The sequence below is a fragment of the Mesoplodon mirus genome (genome assembly GCF_964341445.2).
Source record: "Mesoplodon mirus genome assembly, chromosome: 7".
Lineage (NCBI taxonomy): Eukaryota > Metazoa > Chordata > Mammalia > Artiodactyla > Ziphiidae > Mesoplodon > Mesoplodon mirus.
Window position 1 is genome coordinate 24,414,436 of NC_138983.1, and position 25,804 is coordinate 24,440,239.

A 25,804-nucleotide genomic window follows, 5' to 3' on the forward strand; every position below is an offset into this window, starting at 1 on the left:
GGATGGGTGGATGGATGGATGGATGGATGGATGGATGGATGGATGGATAAATGGGTGGATGGATGGATGGATGGGTGGGTGGGTGTATGGATGGATGGATGGATGGGTGGGTGGGTGTATGGATGGATGGATGGATGGATGGATGGATGGATGAGTGGATGGATGGATGGATGGATGAGTGGATGGATGGATGGATGGATGGATGGATGAGTGGATGGATGGATGAGTGGATGGATGGATGGATGGATGAGTGGATGGATGGATGGATGGATGAGTGGATGGATGGATGGATGGATGAGTGGATGGATGGATGGATGGGTGGGTGGGTGGATGGATGGATGGATGGATAGAGGGAGGCAGGCAGGCAGACTGCTATCACAAGGAAGTCTGTTATCACAAGTATTTTAAGTGTCCTGCCATAAATTGCTGGGTACTCATGACACTGGACAAAAACACAAGTCAAATGAAACAGAGTTTGATTGCTTCCCACTTCCTAGGGCCATCTTTTCCCACAGATAAAGGGAATGTCCTTTACCTGCCTATTCTTTGGCCTCATAGTGAAACTAACTGGCAGCTTTATATATTCAACTGCAGAAGAGCAGGTTTTAGAAATAGCTGTTCTTGCAAGGGCTGATCAAAAGATTTCTCAGAAGAGAGACTCTTCAAAGAGAAAGTCACCTCCTTGGTAAGGCCATTCCTCACCATCCAATGTAAACCAGCCTATCACCACTCTCCCACATCCATCACCATTGCATATTTGTTCTCATTTCTTCTTCAGGTTTACCGCTAGCTAAAATTATCTTATTCACTTTACTTGATGGCTGTTCAGGTCACATCTCACATCCCCTACCCTCTGCCACCCACCCACCTCCACAGAAATATGGAAACTCCACAAGATGAGTAGTAACTTCACCTTTCTTGGCTAGAGCATTTATGTGTGATGGGGACAGAGAAGCACTCAAATATTTGTTGAATGAATGAAAAAAAAATCGCACCAATATAATTTCCCAACAGTCCATTCTTCCAGTAAACATACCTAAGATATTAATCCCCAAAATGGTCTGCAAATACAAACAGGTCAAGAAACATCCAGATGAACCCTGAATGACAATGCCATAAGAAATAATTAAAGGACGTTTCAGATCTATCAGTTCTTTTATTCATTTTAAGCATTTACTCAACACATATGACAGACCACATTATAAACAAGGAGCAAAAAGATAAACATTTCTGTCCCTGCTTTTGAGGAATTCACAGGTCATGGGAGACAATAATAGTATTTCTTTAGATTTTTACAGTTTTCAAAAAAATTTCCCAATGATTCCCTCACTTGAAAATCAGGGCAAATAGCCAACCTGGGAGATCTTGCAGAATATCTACATAATCTGTTCTGGGGACACCACCAGAAACTGTCCTGACCTATGAGATGTTTCTGATATTATTATACTGCTCAGACCCAGAAACAGGCCTTAGATTATGGTTTCTTAATGGCAGGGATGGAATAACCTCCCCCAAATTCAAACACAATTGCAGGTAACAGTAGTACACGGGGGATTTCCAGGAGTAAAGTTGTAACAGAATGAAGCATGATGTCAAAAACACTAAGACAGTTTTGCAAATGATGAGAGCATTTGTTTGAATGGAGTCCCTTCATGCTCCAATTCACCCTAACTTTTATAAAGAACATCAAGTCTGGCAAGCACACTAAGATGGATGCTGACCCAAATGTGCAGTTAATACATCACACTCCCATGTCAGATACAGGGCATCATTGGACAGCCTTTCACTGTGTTTAATGAGCATCCCACTGCTGGGAGAATCAAGCCTGGTGAGGTTTCCCTGAACCAAAGGATTTGTTAGAAAGACTCTGAGATGAGCTTCCTGATAGGCTGCATCTCAGAAACCTTGCATCCACCGCACCAAAATGGCCAAGAGCAATGTTAATTATTCAGTCTAGCCAATCACTCAGTGACATAGAAAGAGAGCTTCCTCAATGCCCAATACATACTTGTTGAATAAATGAGTGAATGAATAAACAGATGAATGCAGAATCTTCCCCTAAATTCCTCCTTCAAAAGAGAACGAAGTATTTTACTGAAAGCAAACTTCAAAAATGAACTAATTCATGTCAGTTCTCTGTGTTAACACAGAAGTCATCAAGCTTGTGTTGGGCCTGACCCCTGAGAAAAGAGGCAATAAAAATCATGAAGCCTTATTTTCATTTGTAAACCATAGGCCGTGTTTTACAGAAACACTGCTGAAATTGTAAGCTTATAGAAAGTATCTGCTAAGATGGAGCTGGCTTTGGTCCCTGTAGCCAATTTGTCTCAGGATCACATCACCAGGTCCTGACCACTTGCTTGTAGGTCTCAGGCTAAGATGGATTCAAAGATCTTTCCAATGGGATCCTTGGCATAGAGCACAAGGTTATCAAGATCTGTCTCTCACTCAACACTCCCATTGTCATTCAACTCTAAACCAAGACATTTAGAATGTATTTATCCTTAGAGAAACATTCTTCCCCAGCTCCTTTATTTTTCATCTCATGACTTCAACAAGATTAAATTCCAAGACAAGAAATATGCCCTCTGGTTCCTTCTAACTCCACTCTGCCCAACACACTACTGAATGCATGTCGTTGATCAATAAATACTCTTTTTAAAACATATAGTAAATTGATAAAAGCGCTCTAACCATATTGAATAAATTTAGATACGAGAAAAGGAAAACCATCGCTTTGAACTTTACTACTTTGCTGCAGCTGCTTTGCCACTCACTACCCCCCAGGGCATCTCAAGCTTTTTAACAGAACTAAACTCCCCAAAGAAGAGGAAAGTTCATCAGTACCGTTCACTCCTTTCTTTGAAGATGGGCCCAACCCTATGGGCAAAAAGGACAGGGAGAAAAGTCTCAGTAGTAACTGGCCTAGACGGCTTCAACTCCAGGTGATAAAACAGTGGGAGCTTCTACCTTTTTGAATGAAGGTTCTTTCCAGCAAGGGATACCAACTTGTAAAACAGGCGAGACAATGTGCATATACTACAACATAATTTATTGCATACATTCACCAGAAAAGATTCAGTGGGAGAAGCAACAGGCAATGCCCAGAGGCTGGAGAGTATGCGGCCTTGAATTTGCCCTTCCCACATGACCAACCCCTTCACCTAAAGCATGAAGCCTTCCCAAAGCCTTCCTCTGACCTCTGACATTAAGCTAACCTAGTCAGACCACGTGTTGCTCTGTGTCTCTTTCCTACTGAATTGCATGTGGTTTTTCTCATCGTGTTATTAGAATAGACTTTCTGGTATGGGTATGGGGACTGGATAGCAACCACGTATTGTTTAGCCTCAGTTGGACTCTCCTCCTTGGGTCAAACTCCATTTGTGTTCTTTGCTTATATAACAGGGAAGAGTAAACACTCTGTAGTTTTCCTCATTTTAAGTGCCCCTCCATCGGTTCAGTGACCTGTATAAATGTGACATAATTTACTGGCCTCATGCACTCCATTTCAACTAACCAGCCCTGATATTTTCTTTCTCCTAAGTGCTAGAATTCCCTTCTGAATTCCCACTCTCATCCCTGCTGCTCACACAACAGTGGATGGGTGGGGAAGCCAAAAGCTACTGATGTAATCTCACAATTTCTTTGATGCCCCTATTTAAGCTTAAAAATCCATGTAGATTTTATATTCTACTACCATATGTAATATCTGTGTTTGATTTATAAAAACAATGTCTTAAGTCATCATGTAATAATATCTGTCTCATGTAGGTAATATCTTAAGTCATTTTCCAGCTAATTTAACATCCCCTTCCTACCTTTAAGGAAACTGACATGTCAACAAGATGTGCCACATTTGCCTTGTGACTTCATCTTCCCCTTCACACAACCTTAAACCTTCGGGGGGGGGGGGAAACAGAAGGCCCCATTTGAGAAATAAGACATTTGATTGTTGGCATTCAAAAATTTGACATTGCTGGGTTTGACTCTCTTCAAAAGGCCCTGAAGACCCATGGTGCACAGAATTTTAAGATGTTGTTAGGGCCTGAGTTAGACTTGTAAGCATGAGTCTTCAGGCTGGTGGTTGGAAGCAAGTCCCTTACACAGGGAGGGGGGCCTGGCCAGCAGCCCAGAATGCATATCCTAACTTGGCTTTCTTATTCTCTAGCTGTTGGGTTTTCAGTTGTTGGGTAAGGACTCAAGAAGGTCAAAGGCCTACCATATATCCTCCCAGCCTTCTCTCCAGCCCCAACAGGTAACAAACACCTCTAAGCAAAGCCATTTGGCTTATGCCCTAATGCTACCATTAGATTCGATTCATGTCACTCCCTTATTCAAAACCCTGCCATAACTTCCCATCACACTGAGAATAAAGTCCAAACTCTCTACCATAGCTTACAAAGCCCTATGCAATCTGGCACCTGCCTACCTCTCTGACTTCATTCCCTGGCTTTCTCCCCTCTGATCACCGAGTTTTATCCACCATGGCCTCCCTGCTACTCTCAGCACAGGCCATGATGCTCCCACAGGCCTGGCTTTGCACTGCTATCCACGGTGCCATGGCTTCCCTTCCTCGCTTCGCTCAGGGCTCTCCCTATACCCAGTTCCTCAGAGGCACTTTCCCTATCTTCTCAGGAAAACAAAGCATCCCCAGAACTCTGTAGCCCCTTGCTCTGCTTTCTTTTTTGTAACACTTGTTACTCTCTGACTTCATGTAAGTTATTTAATATGTATTTGTTTACTGTTGGCCTTTCCAACTTAGTAGGTAAGCACCCTGGAGACAGGAATCCTTCTTCTACTGGAGAGATACTCAGTGAACATCTGTTATGTGAATGGAGGCTACACGAATCCCCACTTAAGCCAAGATTGTCAGCCATGTTGCCGAAGGCTGGCAGGCCAAAAGCAGCCCAGAACACAAAGCCAATCCACTTGGAACCAACCTGAAGCATTGAAGCAATACGTGTCATACTGGGAGGTATTGGATGTAAGGATGTACACTCCCGTGTTGTTTGCAGCACAGATGGAATTGGGGTGGATCCGGGGGATCACCACGTGCCCATCTATGAACCCGTACCTGCAAAAGAAAAAACAGAGGTTATCCACCCACAAGGCTATAAGCAGGGATTTCATAATATCCCATTGAATGACATTTCATGCAGTGCAATACTTCCTTCAGTTCACCCCAGGGATGCTACAGGTTTCGACAACTGAGTTATGGGAAAGCCAAAAATAACAGCAGAGGGACAGTGAAAGGGACCAACAAGGCTGATGAAGACAAAGTGATTTTTTCGGAGCTCTATAAAAAGTGTTTTAAAAAATTGATTCATGAAAGAAAAAAAATTAGTTTCAAATAAAATCTATGGTCAGCAGTCAGGCCAGGTTGAACAAGCAGAGGGAAGCCCAAGTCACAGACAGAATGACCCCTTGACGATGTGAGACCCACTCTGGCCCGCCATTACCTTCCTATTTGCCAGAAAATACAGAAAATGACTGGCTCGCATCAGACAGAACTAGGTGGCTCTTCATTTCAGTCCACGAATGGCAAACCTGCCTTATTTCCCATCCCCTCCTCCTTTCCTGGCCTCACCTTTTCCTGTGATTCCCTCACGCCAGACCTCATTGTTCTAAACACAAAGCCTTGTTTATATGCCAGATACAATGCATCTTGTCCCATGAGCATCTCAGGCATAATTCCATTGCCAGTGGAAGTAAACTGACCGTCACTAAAATGGGAGTCAGAGTGATTAAGTAGATAGCAATGCCTCATTAGCTCAGGAATTTTCCAGAAGCAGCAGAGAAGTGCTTAAGCCCCTTTGCCCCACCATGGTGTTTCTGGGAGTGGTTTGGAGCCGGAGGCTCTTTCAGATACAACATACAGAACCCAGCCTCTTCGATCAGCATCGTGGTGGCTGAATATTCACCGCACGATTTCTCTACAATATAAAATGCCTCAGAAAATGAGATTGGGCTGAGAAAATACCATTTACAAGGGAAGAAGCAGAGAGGGAGAAGCTAAAGCCAACAGGTTTTTGAATAATGCAGTGCTGGCTAAAATGCACAGCCCAAATCCTTTTAATCTTTCCTGCCAGGGGTGACAGTACATACTGCATCACCCTGCAAGACCTATGGGAATGGTTGTGAGTCTGAAATTTCTAAGCACATCGAACTCATTATGTCTAAGTTGCAAAAGCTGACATGACTAATTCCTCATCTGAAAGGCCAGACTGGTTTCTCCAAAGACGCCTGAGCTTGGTGGGGGGAGTGGCCGCCATTAAATGTTAGTAAGTTTCCATGTATCTGAGAATTGCTACTAATCAGGGTGGGGCAGACAGAAGAGAGGAGATGCGAAGGTTTTTCCGTCACCTGTGAGACTCTCGCATCTGTCCTGTGGCAGGTATCTGATTCATAGCTACCTGAGTGAAATTATGGAAATAAGTTTTGCAACACTTAAAACCAGCTATGCGTAGAACGATAGCTGTCTTTGGCACAGTTTTTCTTTGTTTTTTTAAAATAATAACACTCCTTGGTGAGCCTCCTGCCCACCCCATTCCCATCACATTCTGCTAGCCTGTATCACACCGACATTCTAGAATTTAAATTATTCCTGAGATTTTACAACATTGTGTCAACCGCTGGTTTTATGTGTCATCCTGTCTATAAGTTGGAGATATTAAAATTTATATATGTGTATAATTCATGAGTAGGTTGTTGTTCCCAGGGAGGAAAGAAATACTCAGCAAATCCATCCATGCACCAGACTTTCATCTCCCTTTTGCTCTCAGTCCTTAGGGAGGGCGGGGTCACTAAATCTTGCCCTGGCCTCAGAAGCTGGTCTGGAATCCGAACTCCTCCCCATGAAAGTGATGTGGCCCAGGGCAGGCTGCCACTAAGCCTCAGTTGCTTCCTCTGCAAAGTGGGGTCATATAACCGACCCCTGGTGCAGTCTGAGGATTAAGAGAGGGATATGGGCAGGTGGGCTGGATGATTGGCCAGTGGTGGGTACAGTAAGAACTTCCCCTGTTTTCAGCATATGAGAACTTTTCTGTATTTAGCAAGTCTGCCTTGTCTGCATTTCACAATCAAAATTCAGCTTACTAAATCCACTTTCTTAGGCCACTGGCCTAGTCAGGGCCATATTTAAACAATTAGCCTTAGGGATAGAATACGTGGACCTGCTAATTAGCTTTCCTTCATTGCAGCCTACAGCTCAGGTTCAGAAGCTACCAGGGCTATCTGCTCCTTTTCTATTCTCCCAAGACCCTGCTCTGAACACACAGATGCCTGCACACATCTGCTCTTTGTTTTAGAGCAGCGCTGCTCATTAGAACTTTCTGCAAAACAGAAATGTTCTATAACCTACATTGTCCGATAAAGTAGCCACTAGTCATTTGTGGCTAATCGAGCACTTGAAACGTAGCTAGTGCCAATGAAGAGCTAAAGTTTTGATTTTATTTAATTTTAATTAAGTGTAAATAGCCATCTGTGGCTGGTGGCTACCATATTCGTGCAATTGTGAAGATGCTCTTTTTCCTCATCAGCAGAAGTATCTCAGTTCCCACGCATACTATGGGTGCCTTACTCTGTAACCAAGGACAGGGGATAGATGTATTTAACTTACATTTAATGGTTTCCATAAAGAGTTCTGCAGCTTGACTTTTTAAAAAGCAGCCTGTGTTTGCGTGTTTGCACGTTGAAGAGAAAAGGGAACCACGTTACCCAATGCTTTCACATTGCAAAAGTGCAGAGGGGTAGCTGCAGGCTGGGGTGGAAACTTCAGAGAGCAGTTGTCCAGATTCCCCAGAGCTCTTCTAAAGAAAACAAACCAAACCGAAACGCTTCACCACGGCGGTCACCACTGCTTGCTCTTAATGTGCACCGCTTTCCACAAGCCCATGAGAAATTCAGAAAAATAAGGGCCATGCCTGCTGTGAATACCCTGGAGCAGATATCCTGGGCCTGAGGACAGCTCCCTGAGCACTGTGATGTCTGGTAGGAGGCCTCTCAGGAGGCCTCTGTTGGTCCCTCTCATCGCTTTCCCATCACTTGTAATAATACATCTCAATAATTTTCATGCCCTTTTCTCTCAAATCAGAGCAATGGAGAAGAGAAACAAAATCAAAAGAGAGAGAGTTGTTTGAAAAACCTGCTTTAGCCAAGTCTGCAGGGTGAAGACTCCACCAGGCACAGATTTATTTTAAACACTGTTATTTGGTTCCCTTTCTCTTGTGGTTCTGACAATGATATTGCACGCTTCTTCAAAGCCTGGAGAGCATGTTGTGGAAGCACCTCAGGCAAGTGGCTTCCAACACATGACCCTTAAGGGCCTCCTCTAGGCAGCCCCTCCCTCTGTGATTCACAAAGGTGTCTTCAGCCCGCCCTCAATTTCAGCGGTCATACTGGTTCCAGATGGACTTGGCCAGATTAATGGGTGGTGCCAACTCTTCAGGCACGCAGCCATTCAGCTGTCACGGAGGAGCCTTCCTGGGTCTAAGCCCCGCCCCCTGGACCCAGGCAGCCTACTTTCCCGCAGCAGGTTGGGGCTGGTCCCTTACCTGCAGGTCTCAAACCCTACACGCAGGGCTGCCTCCATCTGGGCCATGGTGGGCAGCGTACAGTTGAAGGCCTTGCAGAGGTCAGCAGCCTCAGTCTTCGAGATGCTGTAGCGACCATTCTTCTCCACGTGGAATACACCTGCGTATCGGCAGGTTATATTTAGATCTATGGGATGAAAAGAAAAAGTTAGATTCTTCTGCATCAATAATTTGGAAAGGATAAGAAGTCTGTTTTAGAGCAACCTCATTAAAAAGACAAATAATCTTCCCTACTGGCCAGAGCCTTCAACATTCACTGTAGCATTTCAAAGCATCACTACTTCACTCTCAAATCTGAGACAAGAGGCAGAAAGTAGCATCACTTTTACATTCTCTCCACTGACTGCTCTACAACAAAGTTTTTACAAAGCATGTGATTTATTTCTGATTAGGAAAGTAGCACAAACTTGGGGAAAACTTACAAAATTCAGGGAAGTAATGAAGGAAAAGCAAGTCCACCTCTAAGAAACTACTGCAAACATTTTGCTCTATCTTGTTTCAGTTTGTTTTCTGAATGTGGGTGTTATGTATATATTTGCGTAGTTTAAATGGTACTAAATATACAATTTTAGGTGTAAGAATCTTTTTTTCCACTTAATGAGTATTTTTCCACAATCACGTGGTATGGCTCCCCAGCTGATAACCTCCAGTGACTTCTAGTCACACCCAGAATAAATTTCCTTATCATGGCTGATAAGACCCACATGACCTGTCTCCTAACCTTTAAGTCGCTCACTCTGTTCCAGGCACAAAGCTTTCCTTCAGTTCCTTTGGACATTCTGAGCCCTTTCCTACCTTAGAACATTTAGGTCTGACTTTACCATTTCTTTTTTTTTTTTTTAAGATTTTGCAAAAAATATATTGATAGGGTATATGTGCGGAAGTCCGTTCTAAGGGGGAGTTAGAACAAGATGGGATAGATGGGATACAAAACAATATCAGACCTAACTTACTGATATGAGTGCATTTTACATGTTTAGGTTTTTTAAAAAAATTTTATACAATTTTTAAAGGTTACACTCCATTCACAGTTATTACAAAATATTGGCTATATTCCCTGTGTTGTACAATACATCCCTGTAGCTTATCTTACACCCAGTGGTTTGTACCTCTTACTCCCCTACCTCTATATTGTCCCCCAGACCCTCCCAACTGTTAACCACTAGTTTGTTCTCTACATGTGTGAGTCTGCTTGTTTGTTATATTCACTAGTTTGTTTTATCTTTTAGGTTCCACATATAAGTGATAGCATACAGTATTTGTCTTTCTCTGACTTATTTTACTTAGCATAATGCCCTCTAAGTCCATCCATTTTGCTGCAAATGGCAAATTTTAGTTCTTTTTTATGGCTGAGTAGTATTCCATTGTATATATAGACCATATCTTTTTATCCATTCCTCTGCTGATGGCCATTTCTGTCTAGAATGTACTGTCCTCTGATCATCATATTTTGTTTTTCAACTTGAAATCACCTCAACTTAGGGTCCTTCCCTGAACATTCTTATCCAACCCTCAGCGTCTCCCTCAACTTACTATGCTTTTGTGTCTTCACAGCAACTTGTCTATTTATTTGTGCATTTGGTTTTTTCTGTCTGTCCTTTCTTTTGATGGAAACTCCAAGAAAGCAAGGGCCCTTTGCCTGTTTACAGCTGTTTCTCTAACACTCGCATCAGTGGCTGACAGAGGACAGATGCTCCATAAATATGTGTTGAATAAATGAACAACTCATTGGAATTTCTTCAAAAACACACTTTGAACATATTGACAGATAGATCCAAGACCTGTTCTTTACTCGCAAGAGTTAATGCATCCAAAATGAAACCTAACTGCTACTAACCAGTTTAAAAATGATTTAGTCCTAGGACTTCTGTGAGTTTGCAGACACGAATCTGAAATCTCAATAAGGAGCTGAAAATTTTTAAAAAATCACCTGGTGCTCCCTGATCCTCTGTAACAATCTCAAAAGACTTCAAAGCCCTTAACTGAAAACTCAATATTCTTCTGTATGATGCCCAGTTTGCACTTGCGTAAATGCCAACACAGAAAGGTTATGTCCTTGAAGCTGTCTTGGTGAAGCAGGAGCACCTCCTTGAGCCTCAAAGACAGTCAGACATTGACTCTGCCAATGCCAGACACCACTCTGTCAGTCCCAATTCAGACAGAATTGGCTTTAACTCAGAATCTCTCTCTCATATGGGTGGGTCCAGAGGTCATCAGGAAGATTCTGCTTATTTATCAGTGAGAAAACCGAGGCTCAGAAAAGTGAGCTGCCCAAGGAAGTGACAATTGCTGTCCAGAGCCTGTAGTTGCCTTCCTGAATCCCAGTTGCTTTGTTTTACATTTCTGAGCTGATAGCCAGGGCGGAGAAGCCTGCAACTGCAGCATCCCTGGTTACCCGGCAACTTTGGGGTTCTGTGTGGCATCACCTTTCAAAGACCCTGAGAGGTGACTTGTATGTATGTATGTATCATTTATAGGTGAAGAAACTGAAGCTCACAAAAATGAAATGACTTTGCAAAGTCACCCAGCCATTAAGTGGCAGAGCTGGAATTCCACCTCAGGTCTGTTTAACGCCCAGACCCATGCTCCAATCTGTTTTGCTATGTGCCCAAGAATCCTTTCATATCATTAGAGCAAGTTTTCACTCTGGAGGGGAGAGATACACCTAAACAACTGTTACATAATGACAAAGACAGGGTCAGTGTTAATGGAATTGTACAGCCAACAACTGCTTTCTCCTCTCTGAGCAGGAAGCAGCTTCCAATCACTAGAAAACAGTTTGATGAATGCAAATCGAGATGATAAGAAAACTGTTAAACTTCTCTACAACCTTTCTCGACTCTGAAAATAGTAAAAGAAGATATAAAAAATGGAGCTTTGCAAAGACATAAGCCAATATCAAGTGATTCTATTTTCTTTGTATCATTAGCATGGAGGTGCTTTTAAAAAACATTAGAACTAGGTGAAGTGGAGAAAACAGGTTTGGGGGAGACTAATTCCTTTTTGGAGTGGTGTCCTTTGGAAGCCACTCACACAGTACTTGGCTGATGAGGCCAGGGGAGCACAGAGCGGGGAATGTACAAGGCCCTTTTGAAATGCTGTTTGTTTTTACTGACATTTTCAGCTTTGGCCTCGGTTGGCCAATCTTTGCCAAAGGAGACCGTCACGCTGGGTGACTGTCCTTCCGGGGGCCCTCTGTGTGTAGCTTACAAAAGAGAAGCAAAGCCTCCCAATCAGTTTCTTGGAGGTGAGGGAGACAGAGGACACTTCAGCAGATGCCAGGAGAGGCAGACCGCCCATCAGCGTGTGGCCAGGTGGCTGCTGGCATTCCTAGGTTAAAAATAAAGTCTGAGGCATGGACGGTGGTTTGGAGCTGAATGGCAGTTTCTGTCTTATTAAAATAAATTAGAGTTTGCCACCTGGCACACAGAATATGCAAATGCAAAAGGAACCGATTCACACTGAGACTTTTGAATAAAATCCCTTGAGTTCCCCGGGCGGCAGCCAACATCACTTGATAGATGATACACACAGGAATGTGTAAGTGTGTTTCTAGGTGTGCATGTGAGTAGTGAATGTGTGATGTGTGTGTGTGAGGTCAGCCAAGACAGGAAGGGACAGATAAAATCAAGCTTCAGCCTTCCTAGAAATGCAAGGCTTACACCGCGTGTGTAGTAGGTATCAGGAAAGGGCTGCTGAACGAATGAAGACATTCTATGCAATGTGAGAATTCCACGGCTAACATTTATCTTAATCTCACACATAGAAAAGGTCCAACTCCTAATCTTGATGGCATTCAGCCATCTGGGAATTCCAAAGACGGTGCCAAAACCTTCACTCCAGGTCAACAGTATTCATAGTTCCTCCCCTCTGGGTCCCTCGTGTCTTAAAAAGGACCAAGCCTTCAGGGCTGTGTATCCGTTAAGCCCTGATAATTTATGAAGACTTTCCAACAGGCTTTCTTAACACTTCTGCAAACAGAAATTATTACCCCAGAGGGTAATGATAATACTCACAGCAATAAGAGCAGCTAACACATATTGTGTACTTATTATGTATATGCCAGGCACTCTTCTAAGCACTGGACAAGTATTAACTCATTTTATCCATAAAACAACCCTATGAAGTAGGTAATATTATTATCCCCACCTTTCCCGATACAGAAACTGAGGCACAGAGAGGGGAAGAAACGTGCCCAGGTTCACAGAGCTCGTAATGATGGAGTCAGGACTCAAACCCAGCCAGGCTGAGCACTGAAGAGTCCACAGGCTTAACCACCAGGGCACACTGTACTCCTCACCCCGATTTACATAACTTGTTTTGCCCTCTCAACCTCCCCCATGTACAGCTGAGAATATCCCCAAGGTTCAAGTAAGGTTAGGGTAAGGCCGAGGCGTGAGTAGCCATGGACCACAGACCACCGGATAGGCACCCGTGTCCATGGCAATGGCACTGGCCACACTGCAAACCCCTGTAGAGGCTGGACTCCGGAGATATCTGTGCATCTCTCCTGAGAAACAGAGATCCCTGTGATCCAGGAGCTGCCATGACTCAAGAGCCTAATATTAAATGGCCGATTGCATCTCTCAGACAAGCCTGTCCAACTGGACGTGAATCAAGAATGTTTTCCGTTAAGCCCTCTGGTCTCCAATAAATCTCCTGTATCATGTAATAAAGGAAGGATTCCAAGTTCCTCCCTCCAAGAGACCCAACGGGCAACATGAATGTTTGGAGGCCACTTTCGGATTCAGGGTGGAGCCTTTCTGGAGGGTGCTCGTTACGATGGGGTTGCCAGGAGGACAGAAGGGTCATTGGCCCAGCACCCAAGGATCTCATTGCCCACATGGGAAGGGGTCTATCAGTAATCTGCCAGGAAGACCACAAAAAAGGAGCTCTGCAAGAGAACTGTTTAACCAACTCTCTGGCACCAACTCACGTGAAGGCTGGTAGCTCAACTTAGAAGAGATCCACCCCAAACTGGGTTCAGATCCTGACACTGACACTCCCTCCAGGTTACACAGCTAGTTAGTTTCTTACCCTCTCTGACACTCAGCCTTCTCCTTGATGGAATGACAATAACATCAGGGTTTGTGGGACTGTGAAATGAGCTAAATGAATTCTCACAAAGGTGCTATGGAGTGGGCACTATTGCCAAACCCACTTTAGAGACAAGGAAACTGAGGCACAAAGAGGTTAAACAGTGCATCTACAGTCACCCAAGTGGGAGAGTCAGGGTTCTAACTTCTGTGCTATGCTGCCAATTATGTGGGGTTCCGGGTAAATTCCTTCTTATTTGGATAAACCAAAGCTGACCCATAACACCATTAATTTTACCTATATTTTTCACTAAGCCTCACATCAAGGAAAACAGATCTTCCTAGTAAAATCGCCCTGGGCCTGAGACGAATAGCCTCTTGGTTTGCTCCAGTCACTTCGAGAGTGATAGAAAAGCACAACATCTGCTGAGAGCACAGCCCTGTGTAATCTTTACCCAACTCACCATTATGTGCACGTGTCCAAAGTTTCCTAAGAGGTGAGTGAGGGTGGGGATATTACACAGCCGACTAGCAATGGAGCTGAGTGACAAGACATGTTCAACCTGGAATCCACAAGTTGGTCTTCAGGGGTCTATAAACCTGGGAAATTATACGCAAGACTATGTGTGTACGTATATACATGTCTACGTGCTTGTACGCACGTGTGTGTGTGTCGGTGTTTGGCTAGAGGCAGCATCCCTCAGTTTCCATTAGCTCCTCAAAGATGTCTGTGTCAGAAACAGGTAAAGAATTACAAGAAATTATTATCTTTAAGGTCTCTTCAGTAATTAGAAATTCCAGGATTCTGGAATTTTGGAACTTCCTTGTGGGCTTCATAACAGCAGGGACTGCGTCTCCCCTTCAGCATGTGTCCCCAGGACCCTGTGCAGCACCACACAGAGTAGGCACATGTGGAACAAATGAATGAATGAATGAATGAATGAATATTCTCCCACACACACAGGACAAGCAGGCGTGTAGGATACAAACAGAACACGCCTCGGGGCCACTCCCCACGTCACGTCTAAAAGAATCACCAGCTGGGCCTGGTTGAGAATTCCCTAGTAGACACTTCAAATGTTTAAATATTTCTAAACCGAAGCATTTGCTTCTGAGAACCTCTGCTGTTTTCCCTGAAAGCAAATGTTTCAGAGACCAACTTTTAGCTTTGCAACTGGCGTTGTCTGCCTGGACTTTGCCGCTGTCATCTCAGAGACGAGCACAGCCTTTTCACATCCTGTCATAGGGCCCCTTCTGAGGCCGGATCTCCTGAGACGGGAATGACAGGCACAGTGCATCCCATGTGAAGACCACAGGAGATGATCTACCATCACGCTGTGCCCAGAGACTCTCAATTCTCTGAACCAGACTTCTCCACACGGTCCAAAATAAATTCATGTATTTTCCAACAGGCACCACCTAGATGTGCCTGGTTCCTTTCGTCATCTCCTCAGGAAGGATGAGGCAGAATTAGATTTTTTTCTGATTTGGTCCCAGAGTAGCTATGTGTCTGGGGAAGTTGGTTTTCTTGAAGATGGGGATAAGGCCAGTTCCTGAGACCCAATGACTTGTGCAATTCCCATGGCCATGAGGACAACTGCAAACATTCACCTAGCGCCTAATCAGGCCCATATGAGGTTTCCAACATTTTACACCCAAAAATTCATTTAATTCTCACAACAGTGGTATGTGGTAGGCACTCTGGTTATCCCCACTGGATGCAGGAGGTAACTGATTCTTTGAGAAGACATGAATGACCTGAGCTAGGGGCTAGTGGACCTGGTTTCAGACTGGGCAGTCCAGCTGATCATACTGCAGAGTTAAGTGGCACTTTGTGGGTGGGACAGATGCTAAACTACAGGAAACACTCTTCTCCACGTGGTTTTTTTTTGTTTTTGTTTTTGTTTTTGTTTTTTGCGGTACACGGGCCTCTCACTGTTGTGGCCTCTCCCATTGCAGAGCACAGGCTCCGGACGCGCAGGCTCAGCGGCCATGGCTCACGGGCCCAGCCGCTCCGTGGCATGTGGGATCTTCCCAGACCGGGGCACGAACCCGTGTCCCCTGCATCGGCAGGCGGACTCTCAACCACTGCGCCACCAGGGAAGCCCTCCACGTGGTTTTTAAAGTGCAGAGAGGTGAGCATTAAAAGAGAACTCTGCAGAGAGGAATTTGAGCTTATTAATAAGCTCAAATATTATTTTAAGATCACAGGTCTCTTGATTCTGGACCAAAGACTTAAAGGGCAGGGCCCTTTGCTCAAGAGCTTGGGAAAACTTAGATGGGAAAACCTGCACTAATGGAACTTCCACCCTCTCCCCAAGGCAAAGATTCCGAGGTCTCTGTGTTCGCTGGCTTTTCCCAACAGAGGTCTGGCTTCCTCTCTCTCATTCTACCTGTGCTCTTCCCGAGATCCCCCTGGGGATCAGAGACCCCCAACCCCAGCTGCAGCCTCAGGCCTCTTCTGTCCTTTACAGCCTGAGGGCTCTGGCCAAGGCCAGGCAGAACAGAACGAAGAGATGTTGGCCCAAGGCTGGGATGCCAGACCACAGGCTGTCCTTGTGACATTTTGAGATGTCTGTTGCCCAGCCCCCAAACCTCAACAGACCAGGCCCTTCTAGCTGGAGCATGGCACCCCAGGCTCACTGCATCCGACTCCATCGAGCCCCTGGAGTCAGTCACATGCAAGCCTCCTGGGCAGAGGTGGCCAAAAGCACCAGCGAGCTCTCCACATTTTTCATCTTTATAGTGTTTATCATGAAGCAGCCAGGATTCTCTTTCTGTCCTCTGATTTGCTGAGTTCATGTCTGAAAAAGATTATGCAACATCACAAATCTAACTGAACTGATCCTCATCAGAATTAGGGAGAGATAGATAAGGCCAATTGTTTTTTAAAGGATTATTGCTAATTGGATCATCGGTGTTTAAAGCAAGGAGGAACAATAGCCAGCGAGCATCAAAAATTCTCTTGAGACCCAAGAGAAAACAAAAATCCACAATGACTGAGCATGGTCCCCCAGACAGTTGTGAGAAAAGCAGGACCTCCAGGGTCCATAATTGCGAGATTCCTGACCCCCAGTCCAGTTTTCTGACTACTAAACTGCTTTTATAAGAGGCCTGAGCAAGCCGTTCCAATAAAGCCACAGTCCACTGTCTTAACGGGACATGAAGAAGCCATTCTCTTCTTCATTGTGATTGTTTGATGTCTTCAAAGCCCAGAAGTTTCCATCTGGGAGTCTTCCTAGCTATTATAGCCCCTGCTGCCACCCAGGCCTGCCAGTCCAGAAGACTGGCAGCCTTCCTGCTGCCCCACATCTCTCGCCCCCATCCCCTGATGCCCATGTGATGAGCGCCTGGTGAAAGGGTCTATTGTTCAGCATCCCATTCTGAACGAGGCCAAAATCACACTCTGTGGCCGAATCGCCTTTGGCTGCCCGGGGCAGACCATAAATCTTGAAGGACTCAGTCTCTCCCCGAATTGCCCTGGAGGCGGGTGAGGGTTTAATGAGCAGAGAAAATAGTCATACACCATCATACTGAGAGAATTTCCTCCAGAATGTGTCCTGGGTTGTTTTCAACTGAGTTATTCATCCCTTGGCACTTAGAAGGGAAATGCACCCCAACTTCTTGGTGCTGGCTATATCCCCTGACCTCTCAGCCCTTTTGTCCAAGGAGCCTGTCATGGCAGCCAACAAGGGCCCATCACATCCACTCTGTCAGAGAAGAGTCCAAGGGTTCTCTCAGCCACTACCCTGGCCCTTCAGTCTAGGCCTCCAAAGTAGCAATCCAATGAAGCTCTTGGATTGTTTGTACAGAGTCTGAAGAAAGACCCCCACCCCTGCCTCCTGGTGGGGTAATGGGAACTGGGGGAGGGGAGAGGGTGGGAAGGTCTCGTTAGGCCCCCATTCCCGATCCTGGATCCAACAGTCTTTCTGGCAAAGGAGAGTGTGTCCCAGAACTGTTACCTCTGTACCCAACTCTGTGAGGCCATTGGTCTTTGGCGAGCGAGTCTCCGGGAAGACAGCTGGGGGAGAGAAACCACAGTGTGTACCCCTGCGTGTTGCCATGGTGACCGGGAAATATTTGGCTTTGGGCCTGAGACCTTGTTTTCTTCTTTTTTGGACCATATCTGTTTAGCAGACTGGCTAGCACAAACCCAGGATGTGGTAAATGAAATGAAAAAGCATCTCAGGGGCCCACATGGGGTTTTTCCTGTTGCAAGTAGAAAAAAAAGAGGTCCTACTTTGTTTCATAGTTAGATTTTGGGGGGGGAGCTGATTACAGTTCTAACACCTAGTTCAGGTACAGCTTTGGCTCAGGTCTATGGCTGGATCTTTGAGGAACTGGCTGATTTTAATCTGAGGGAAGTATGTCATGAGAGCTGAGGTGGGCTGAGACCGTCATTCACAAGTAATAGCTGCATTTCGCGGAGGTTAGTGAGTCACTGACACGCTGATGAGCCATGGGCCCCCATCTGGGAGAAGGACAAACGGTTCTAGCCTAACTCCTGTTCATTATAAGCTATGTGACCTTGAATAAGTCACTCTAGATCTCTGGTTCACACCTAGCCTTCCTGCCTCCCAGGATGAAGCAAGAAGTTAGGAAATGCTTGAAGCTAGTGGGATAAAGCGGGGAGGAGTTATAGGCACACCTGGGACAGTATGAACATCTCAGAAAGCTTCCCAAAAATCTAGTATTCATTAAGACATATATGGGCTCCAACCCCAGCAGAACCGTTGGATCAAAGTACAAGCAAGCGTCAGTAATAGTGCCATGGGGGAACTTTCCATCTCCAATTATGAAGCATTTCCACATCCAAAAGCAGCCCCATGAGGCCCATCAGGTAAGTACTATGGCCCCATTTTACAGACGAAGAAACAAAGGAGCAAGAGATTCAGAGACTCCGAAGTCTTACCGAGTTTGAATAAAACCCAGACCTCAACTCAGATTTTCAAGGTCTTCTGAGTTTCCCCATTACCCGTGGTGCTGCCCTTTCCATCTTGGGTGTCAGCAAGCAAAGGGGCAAAGTAGCAGCACTCAGACAGAAGAGCAGTGGTTTTCATACTTTTCTTCCCCTCCCCCTCCCAATGATGTCTTAGGCAGAACCACAATATTTAGGGTAGGGGAAAGAAGAGCTGCTCCCGTGGGAGTAGGAGTGAGGGTGGAGGGGCAGACCCCAGAGCCTCGATCCTCCAGGGGCTCATTCTTGCCCAGCCTCCACCCCACCCCACCAATGGTCCTGACACCCTCCACAATGCTTTAGGAGGCTGCGTGGAACACTCTGGAAACCACCGCAGTAGGGGCCAATCATAACAATGATAACCACCCCTTGGCAAGGCTTGCGATGTGCCGGGGCTCCAAAGCATCCTAAGACGTTCAGTCGCCCCATGTGACAGCTGTGGAAGCAGAGAGTCAGAGCGCTAAGTAATTAGTATAGGGCTCTGCGGCTCAAAGGCTGCAGCCCAAATGAAATGCATTGTATAAAAATGCTTTACAAGTGATAACAGGCTTAGCATGGTTTTTTTTTTCCTGTCAGTCTCAAGAATAAAAATACCTTGCAATGTAAAGTTCCCCTGAAAGGTTGTCCCTGGCTCACCCTGTGGAGAGGAGATAACAAAGTCTGCTTTTCTAATCCTAACCTACAGGGATGGGGGCTGGAGAGCAGTGGACTCGAGAGGATTTATAGATCCAGAAACTGAGGTGAGGCTGTTGTCCTTCAAGGTAGAGCCATCCAGATGGAGGGAAACAAAAGGCTACCACCAACTCCCACAGAGTCCAGCATTACCACACAGTCCAGGGTATCTCCAACTCGGATTTGATTTTCTCTTCCCTATCTCTTTTAGCATCCTTTCAAGTGATAAAGACAAGATTCTAGAATTTATGGAGCTGCTATTGTGTCAGACATTAGTCTAGGTATGGTAGCAGGTGTCGTACCGTGTGATCTCCAGAGCAGCTTTGAGAGGTCAAATCATCAATCCCATTTTGCAGATGAAACAAGTGAGGTTCAGAGCACAACTGACTCAACGTTTGCTGTGAAAGTGGCAGGGCCATGAGTCAAACGCTGGGATGATATCTGGTCTCCGACGTGAGTTAGCCCAGATGTTTACCAAAGCCACCCCCTTCTGCTTGGGACACAGATTCTCACACTGGAGGCTAGAAATGAAAGGACCCTGTGGGGTGTGGTTGGGACAGGTCCTACTGCTGAGCCCGTGGCTGGGCTCCCCAGAAATATTACCATGGATGGAGCACCTACTGTGTGCTAAGTGCTTCACACTGACGATCTCATTTAATCTCCACAATAAATGTATGAGATAAGGACTATTACTGACATCAGACCTTATTACAGATAAGAAAACTGCAGTTTAGAGAGGTTAAGAAACTTGCTCTTTTCCTATTCATTTATTTATATAATTAAATGTAAGTTGCCTTTATAAGTTATTTTAACTATGTCATAAATATGTAATTGTTGGCATTTTACTTGTTTTCCTTATTTCTGAATTTTAGTACTTGGAATAAAGACTCTTATTATAATGTCAAAAAAAAAAAAGAAAGGAACTTGTCCAAGTTTGCACCGTTAGGGGGTCAGGCAGCCTGGCCCCTCTCTCTTAAATGCCACACGAATGCCTCTCTCATCACTTAATTTCAGGAGATCCCAGGTGAATTGCAGGATAATGCCTCTTGCCAGATAGTTTGTGCATCTCCCAGATTTGTATTTGCTAGTGTCGTGTCAATAGAGTTGGTGGATGGTGATTGCTGTCTCCTCCAAGGGGTAACTAACAGACCCAAGGAGATGGAGACATTTTCATAGAGAAATGAGTCCTGCACTGGGACTTAAGAGCCCTGTGCCCTAGGCAGGGGTGACTGTCTCAGGATCACAGTGAGAGGAAAAGGTTGCGGAATGGCTTGGATTTCCACCTGGCTTCGACAGTAACTCGCTACCTCTACTCTTTCCATGACAGATGGTACCTAGTTCAGACACCCCTTAGATTGATGGTTTTTATCCTCTTTCCCCCATGGCACCACTTCAAATTCACAGGAGGGAGCATGTCAGTCACACTCCGATGGGCACCAGGGACCTTGCCGTCCCTAGTGGCCTCTTTCCCTGTCACTCAAAAAATCTTACCCAAATGCAAGTGAGTGAGCATGCAAAGTCTTCTAGGAATAGCCATGAGTTTGCTGCAGTTTATAAGAGAAGAAAGTCATTCATAAGCCTTGGCACCTGGTTGCCAGTAGCCCTGTACTTACAATTTACCTACTACCAATCCTGACCTTCACGTGGATTGAGATAGAACAAGAACCATGCCTTTAGGTCATCCCTTTCCACTTCAAATGCATCAGCAGTGAAGCGATGTAGCTGCAAAAGCATTTGTTTACAACAACAAGTATTATAAGTGACCAAGGAGAGTTCTAGATATTCACTGATTTCGAATTAGGAGGGCTCAGAAATCATCAGGTCGTATTTTAATGACTCAATTGCTCTCTTTTCTCATAGACTCTCTCTCTCTCTCTCTCTCTCTCTCTCTCCATCAGATGCTAAAGTGAAGAGGGGTGTGAGTGCTCATGTGAGTAACAGGCCCCTTCCCAGTCCAAGAACCCTACCCTTATTTATTCTCTAGATGCTTTTAAGAGTAATACAAATGTTTCAAAGCAGAAACCCTATAGAGGGAGAGGCTGGATTGAGGGGATATTTTTTTTTAAATCTGGGCCAAAAGATTTCCAGGATCAGTACAGTTCCAACTGCCCTGTGAGCTAAGAGCTTGTAATTCACACCTCTTCCTGAGCTTTCAATCTCTGAAATCTCATCTGTAACCACAGATGCCAGTTGCAAATGCCAGGCTCCAGAGAACACATTTCTGACAAGCTTTTAAATCTGACTCAAGCCACAGGGTTTGGACCAAAACCTTTACCATTTCATGTGTAGCCGGAGTGGGCCAAGCATAACTTCCTGCTTTTAAGGAACATGGCTCACGCAAAAAGCCAGGAGGCTTAGAAATGGAGGAAGCTACAAATGATTCTTCTGTGAAGTTGTCAAAGAAAATAAGATCTTGATTTGCCTTCAACTAAATAGCCATCAAACATGGCAAGAGACCACACCTGGGTGAAGGCCTAAGCTACTTTCAGCCCGGACACTTGAGAGGCATTCTAGAAGCAGCAGGATAGGCACAACAGGGCAGGGCCTCCTCCTATGAAACCTGTGCCTCCCAAATTGGTCTTCTTAGGGCATGGTGCAAGGCATCCGTTCAAAGCACCCTCTAGAAGATGTGAGTGTTATATACCAGATATGAACCTGGGTGCTGAGGAGACATACGAGGTCCCTGCCCTGAAAGAGCTTATGCTCTAGTGTGGGGAGACAGACGGTATATAGGGAAACTATTAGCATATAAATAAGGCAATTTCGGGAGCAATAGTGCTACACAAAAATAAAAGGGGAACAGGCTGCCTTTTTGGGCAGTCTGTGTGGTCTGAGGCACACTCAGAAAATATGGGCATATTTTCCCTATTTATTATGGGGCCTTTGGTGAGATCAGATACATGGCGAAAGGAAATACCTACACACACACACACACACACAGATTAAATCAGATTTGGAATTCATCGCCTTCCAGGGTCCATAACGAGATGTCCTTAGCATGTGGACTTAGTAGGGTAAACAAGGGAGACTTGGAAGGCAAAGGCTATGGCAACCAAACAACCCGGCTTGGGGGATAAGAGTTCCATTTGAGTCATAAGCTGGGTACAGAGCTGATGGAAGATGGCTCTGTCTGCCCCTTCTGGGTCTTGGCCTGAACTTCAAGGAGGCAAATCAAACAGCATGACAGAGCAGCCCGTCAGAGTGCAACTGTGATGTGTCCACTCACCAGCCCTCTGAAGGCTTACAAGGATCTCCTGGCATCTTCAGCCTCCCTTAGTTTATAGTTACTAAGGTGAGAGAGCAATTACCCCTATGCTATTGTAAGATGGCACAGCGGCCAAGGTCATAGTCTTTCATATCAGAAAGACCTGGGTCCAAGCCCCAGCTTGGGCTCCTGTGGAATGTTGGGCACACCATGTTTTCTTAACCTTTCAGCCTCCGTTTCTTCATTAGTATAGTGAAGGCAATACCTGCGTCATGGGGTGCTTTTAAGGTGTCAATGGGAAAATGCACCTGAAACACGTAGCAAAGTACCTGACGCTTAGCAAAGTGGCTGGGACTTGATCAATATTAGGTAATCATCTCAAAGATTAAGTGTATGTAAGGCTACTTAATCATAAAGAGCCTCCCACTCTGACAATTCTTGATTAACTGGTCAGTCATTCACTGTATCACTGGTAATAGCCACTCAAGACCTCCAGTTAGGAGCCAGAAGCCTAATTATACAATACCTGAGCTCCTACTCTATATAATACATGTGATAGATAGATAGGTAGATAGATGATAGATAGGTAGGTAGATAGGAAAGAAGGAAGGAAGAAAGAAAAAAAAAGAGAGGATGGAAGAAAGAAAGAAAGAGATAGATGAACGGGTGGATGGATAGACAGATGGATAGACAGACACTATCTATAAAACATTATTCTAGGAAGAAGTATGCCTCAAGTGATACTAACCCACATAATCAAAATGGGTTCCACTGGGATTATGCCTTGTTCATCCTTATATCCACGATGTCTGATACATAGTATGGTGCCCAATAGATGTCTCTTTAGTTTTGTGGGAAACGCATGAGAGTCCAGTGACCTGGGACCTAGAGTTGGACTTCTTACTGATAAGCTGTCAGTACTTATCAGTACGGCTTCAGGTTCTTTGTCAGAGCAGGAAGAAGTTGGCTTCGGTGGTGTCTAGGTCCCTGGCCAACCTAACGCCCTGCCTCTATAAGTCTATGTTTCTTTTAAACTTGTTCTCTAAACACTCCAGGAGCCCGAGTGGCTCCCTCTTGCCTGCAGGGTTGTGGCATATCCCTCTGGAATCAAGGCAGTGGTGGTGTGATGGATGCGTCAAGCAGGCTGGAGCAGCCAGCAAAGAGAAACAATAGACAAGAGTGTTACCAGCATCCTTCTCTCCAATTACAACAGCTAAATGCCTTCCAGCACACAGAGACTACAACCTGCCCCATCCAAGCTGGAGGGAGAGAATGGTTTCAATTAAGGGAAGCACAGCAGGATGGCTGATCTCCTTAGAGAGACTACTCCTAAATTATCACAAACAGCTCGAGCACTCCCTGCAGTGAATTTCAGCATCACCGGCCAATGCAAACCATTCTTTAGTTGTGAGACAATCCTCAAGTGAGGTGCTTCTCAGCAGCTCCCACCTGCACAACTGGAAGTCGAGACGTCCATCCCCAATTGGCTCCCTGATCTTTGGTGGTCTCGGAGGTCCCACTGCCAATGGGAAGAGCAAAGAGGGAAGTTCCCTTCACCTGTTTTCCCGAAGATAACTCTTGGTAGTACTAAATTGTTTCAAGGTGCTTCATTTTCAAGGAGCCAGAAAAATCCAGATTCTCAGGAAAAGGAGATGCCTTGAATTTTCAAGGCCTCCAGTTCTGGAGATGGAAGGACAGGATGGGCCCCATAAAGCTGAATGGAACGCTGGTGTGATGTGAGAGGGAGAAGATTGAATTCCAGCCCCACCACATGAGAGCGGAGCCTTCTTGGACAAGTTACTTCATCTTTACAAGCCTCAGTTTCTCAGCCTGTAAAATGACTCTGAGGAAGGAAATTCAGTCATTTATTCATTCAGTGGATATTTGATATTTGCTGCGTACCACAAAGAGAGGTTTATGGGAGTTAGATAATCAACTCAAGGGAAACACCAGCGTTGCATTTGGTTCATAATAGGTGCTTAATTTTCCTTCTCCCACGGGAAGATAAAACCCTGGACGACCAGTCACAGTTCTCCCAGATACCAGGGGGGACCCCTCGGTTCTAATTTATAATGTATTTACACCACGAACAATCATCTGTGTTTTGATAATCTTCTGTTTCAGCCCAAACAACAGTCTGCAACTACACTCCTATGAAATTAAAAGCAAAATGAGAACCTGACACAAAGGCAAACCTTCCTATTAAAAGGTGCAAAAGTTTTAGCCACTTCTGAGGTGTGGTTGGGAGAGGCCAGATGTTCCTTTCTTTAGAGGTGAAAAGAACTGAGCAGTTAAAGGCAATTAAAGGTATTTTGGGAGATAAGACGATTGAACACCCCAGTGATTGATGTGTGGGCACTTCATGTACTCAAAAGCTAGTCCCCTCCACACCTCCACAACCAGGAAATTCTAAGCCCGGGCTTCTGGGGAGGAAGTGGGCTCTGGGAAACTTCAAAATTTCCAGAATGAGAAGAAAGCTACTGCATTAAATTGCCCCTAAGGGTCTTTCTATACTCTGAGACCAGGGAACGGTACTGTAAAGAAATACTTCTACCCAAGAGGGAGGAAAATACCATTTCCTCCTCCAGCCTCACTGTCAACTGCCAGCACCGAAGGCAGGAAGAGGCAGATCCTGCTGGGACAAGCAGCCCAGGAGACTGTCTGTCATTGTGCAAGTAAAGACAGGACCGGGAGCGTGTTTCCCCACTCGCTTCCACCAGCCTCTGCAATAGCCAAGCTTCCTGGAACATCCTATGCAACAGTTGTGCCAGGAAGCATGTGGGTGCCAGCACTTCGGTGTGCCCTCCCCCCAAATTAAATGAGGTCTTATTGGCAAATGTTTTGCCCAGAAATGGAATGAAAATCTTCCAAAGGCAGCTGGAAGTATGTCTCAAGTGCAGCAGGAACAGAGTTTGGGCTGAATGGGGAAGGGAGAGGTCCCAGGTCTAATAATTACAGTGATCTCAATGATTACTGAGGATGCTTGCTCCTGTCAGTCATTCCGCACACAGGATCACAGTTAGTCCTTACACAGCCCTGCACGTAGGTATTATTACTCTATTTTAAAGATGAGGAAATTGAGGCTCAGAGTGTTAAGTCAATTGCTTAAGGCCACATAACTGATGAGGGGCAGGACTCGAACCCAGATTTAACTCCAGGACCCAGACTGCTTGCTGAGAGCCTGAGATACCAGACTTCGATCCCCCTCATGCATCCCTGACCCCTATACTTGGCCCAGAGGCTAAACTATGTAGGATGATGAGTAAACACTCTCTAATCTAGCCTTTAGAGGAAGGTAGACAACCTGACTTTGACAGACACTATTCCCTGGTGGCCTATCTCT

General features: G+C 45.2%; 1 protein-coding gene across 22 annotated transcripts in view; it reads right to left on the bottom strand.

Annotated features, from left to right (window-relative positions):
* The window catches only part of CD44 (CD44 molecule (IN blood group)), an 87,652-nt gene that overhangs the window by 42,869 nt on the left and 18,979 nt on the right, over positions 1–25,804 (bottom strand). For all 22 annotated transcript variants that reach the window (XM_082628330.1, XM_082628332.1, XM_082628331.1 and 19 more), the window contains exons 2-3: positions 8,553–8,718; positions 4,941–5,074 (exon numbers count right to left, since the gene is read on the bottom strand). In XM_082628330.1, coding sequence (XP_082484456.1) covers positions 4,941–5,074; positions 8,553–8,718 — 300 coding nt within the window. The remainder of the gene's footprint in view (positions 1–4,940; positions 5,075–8,552; positions 8,719–25,804) is intronic.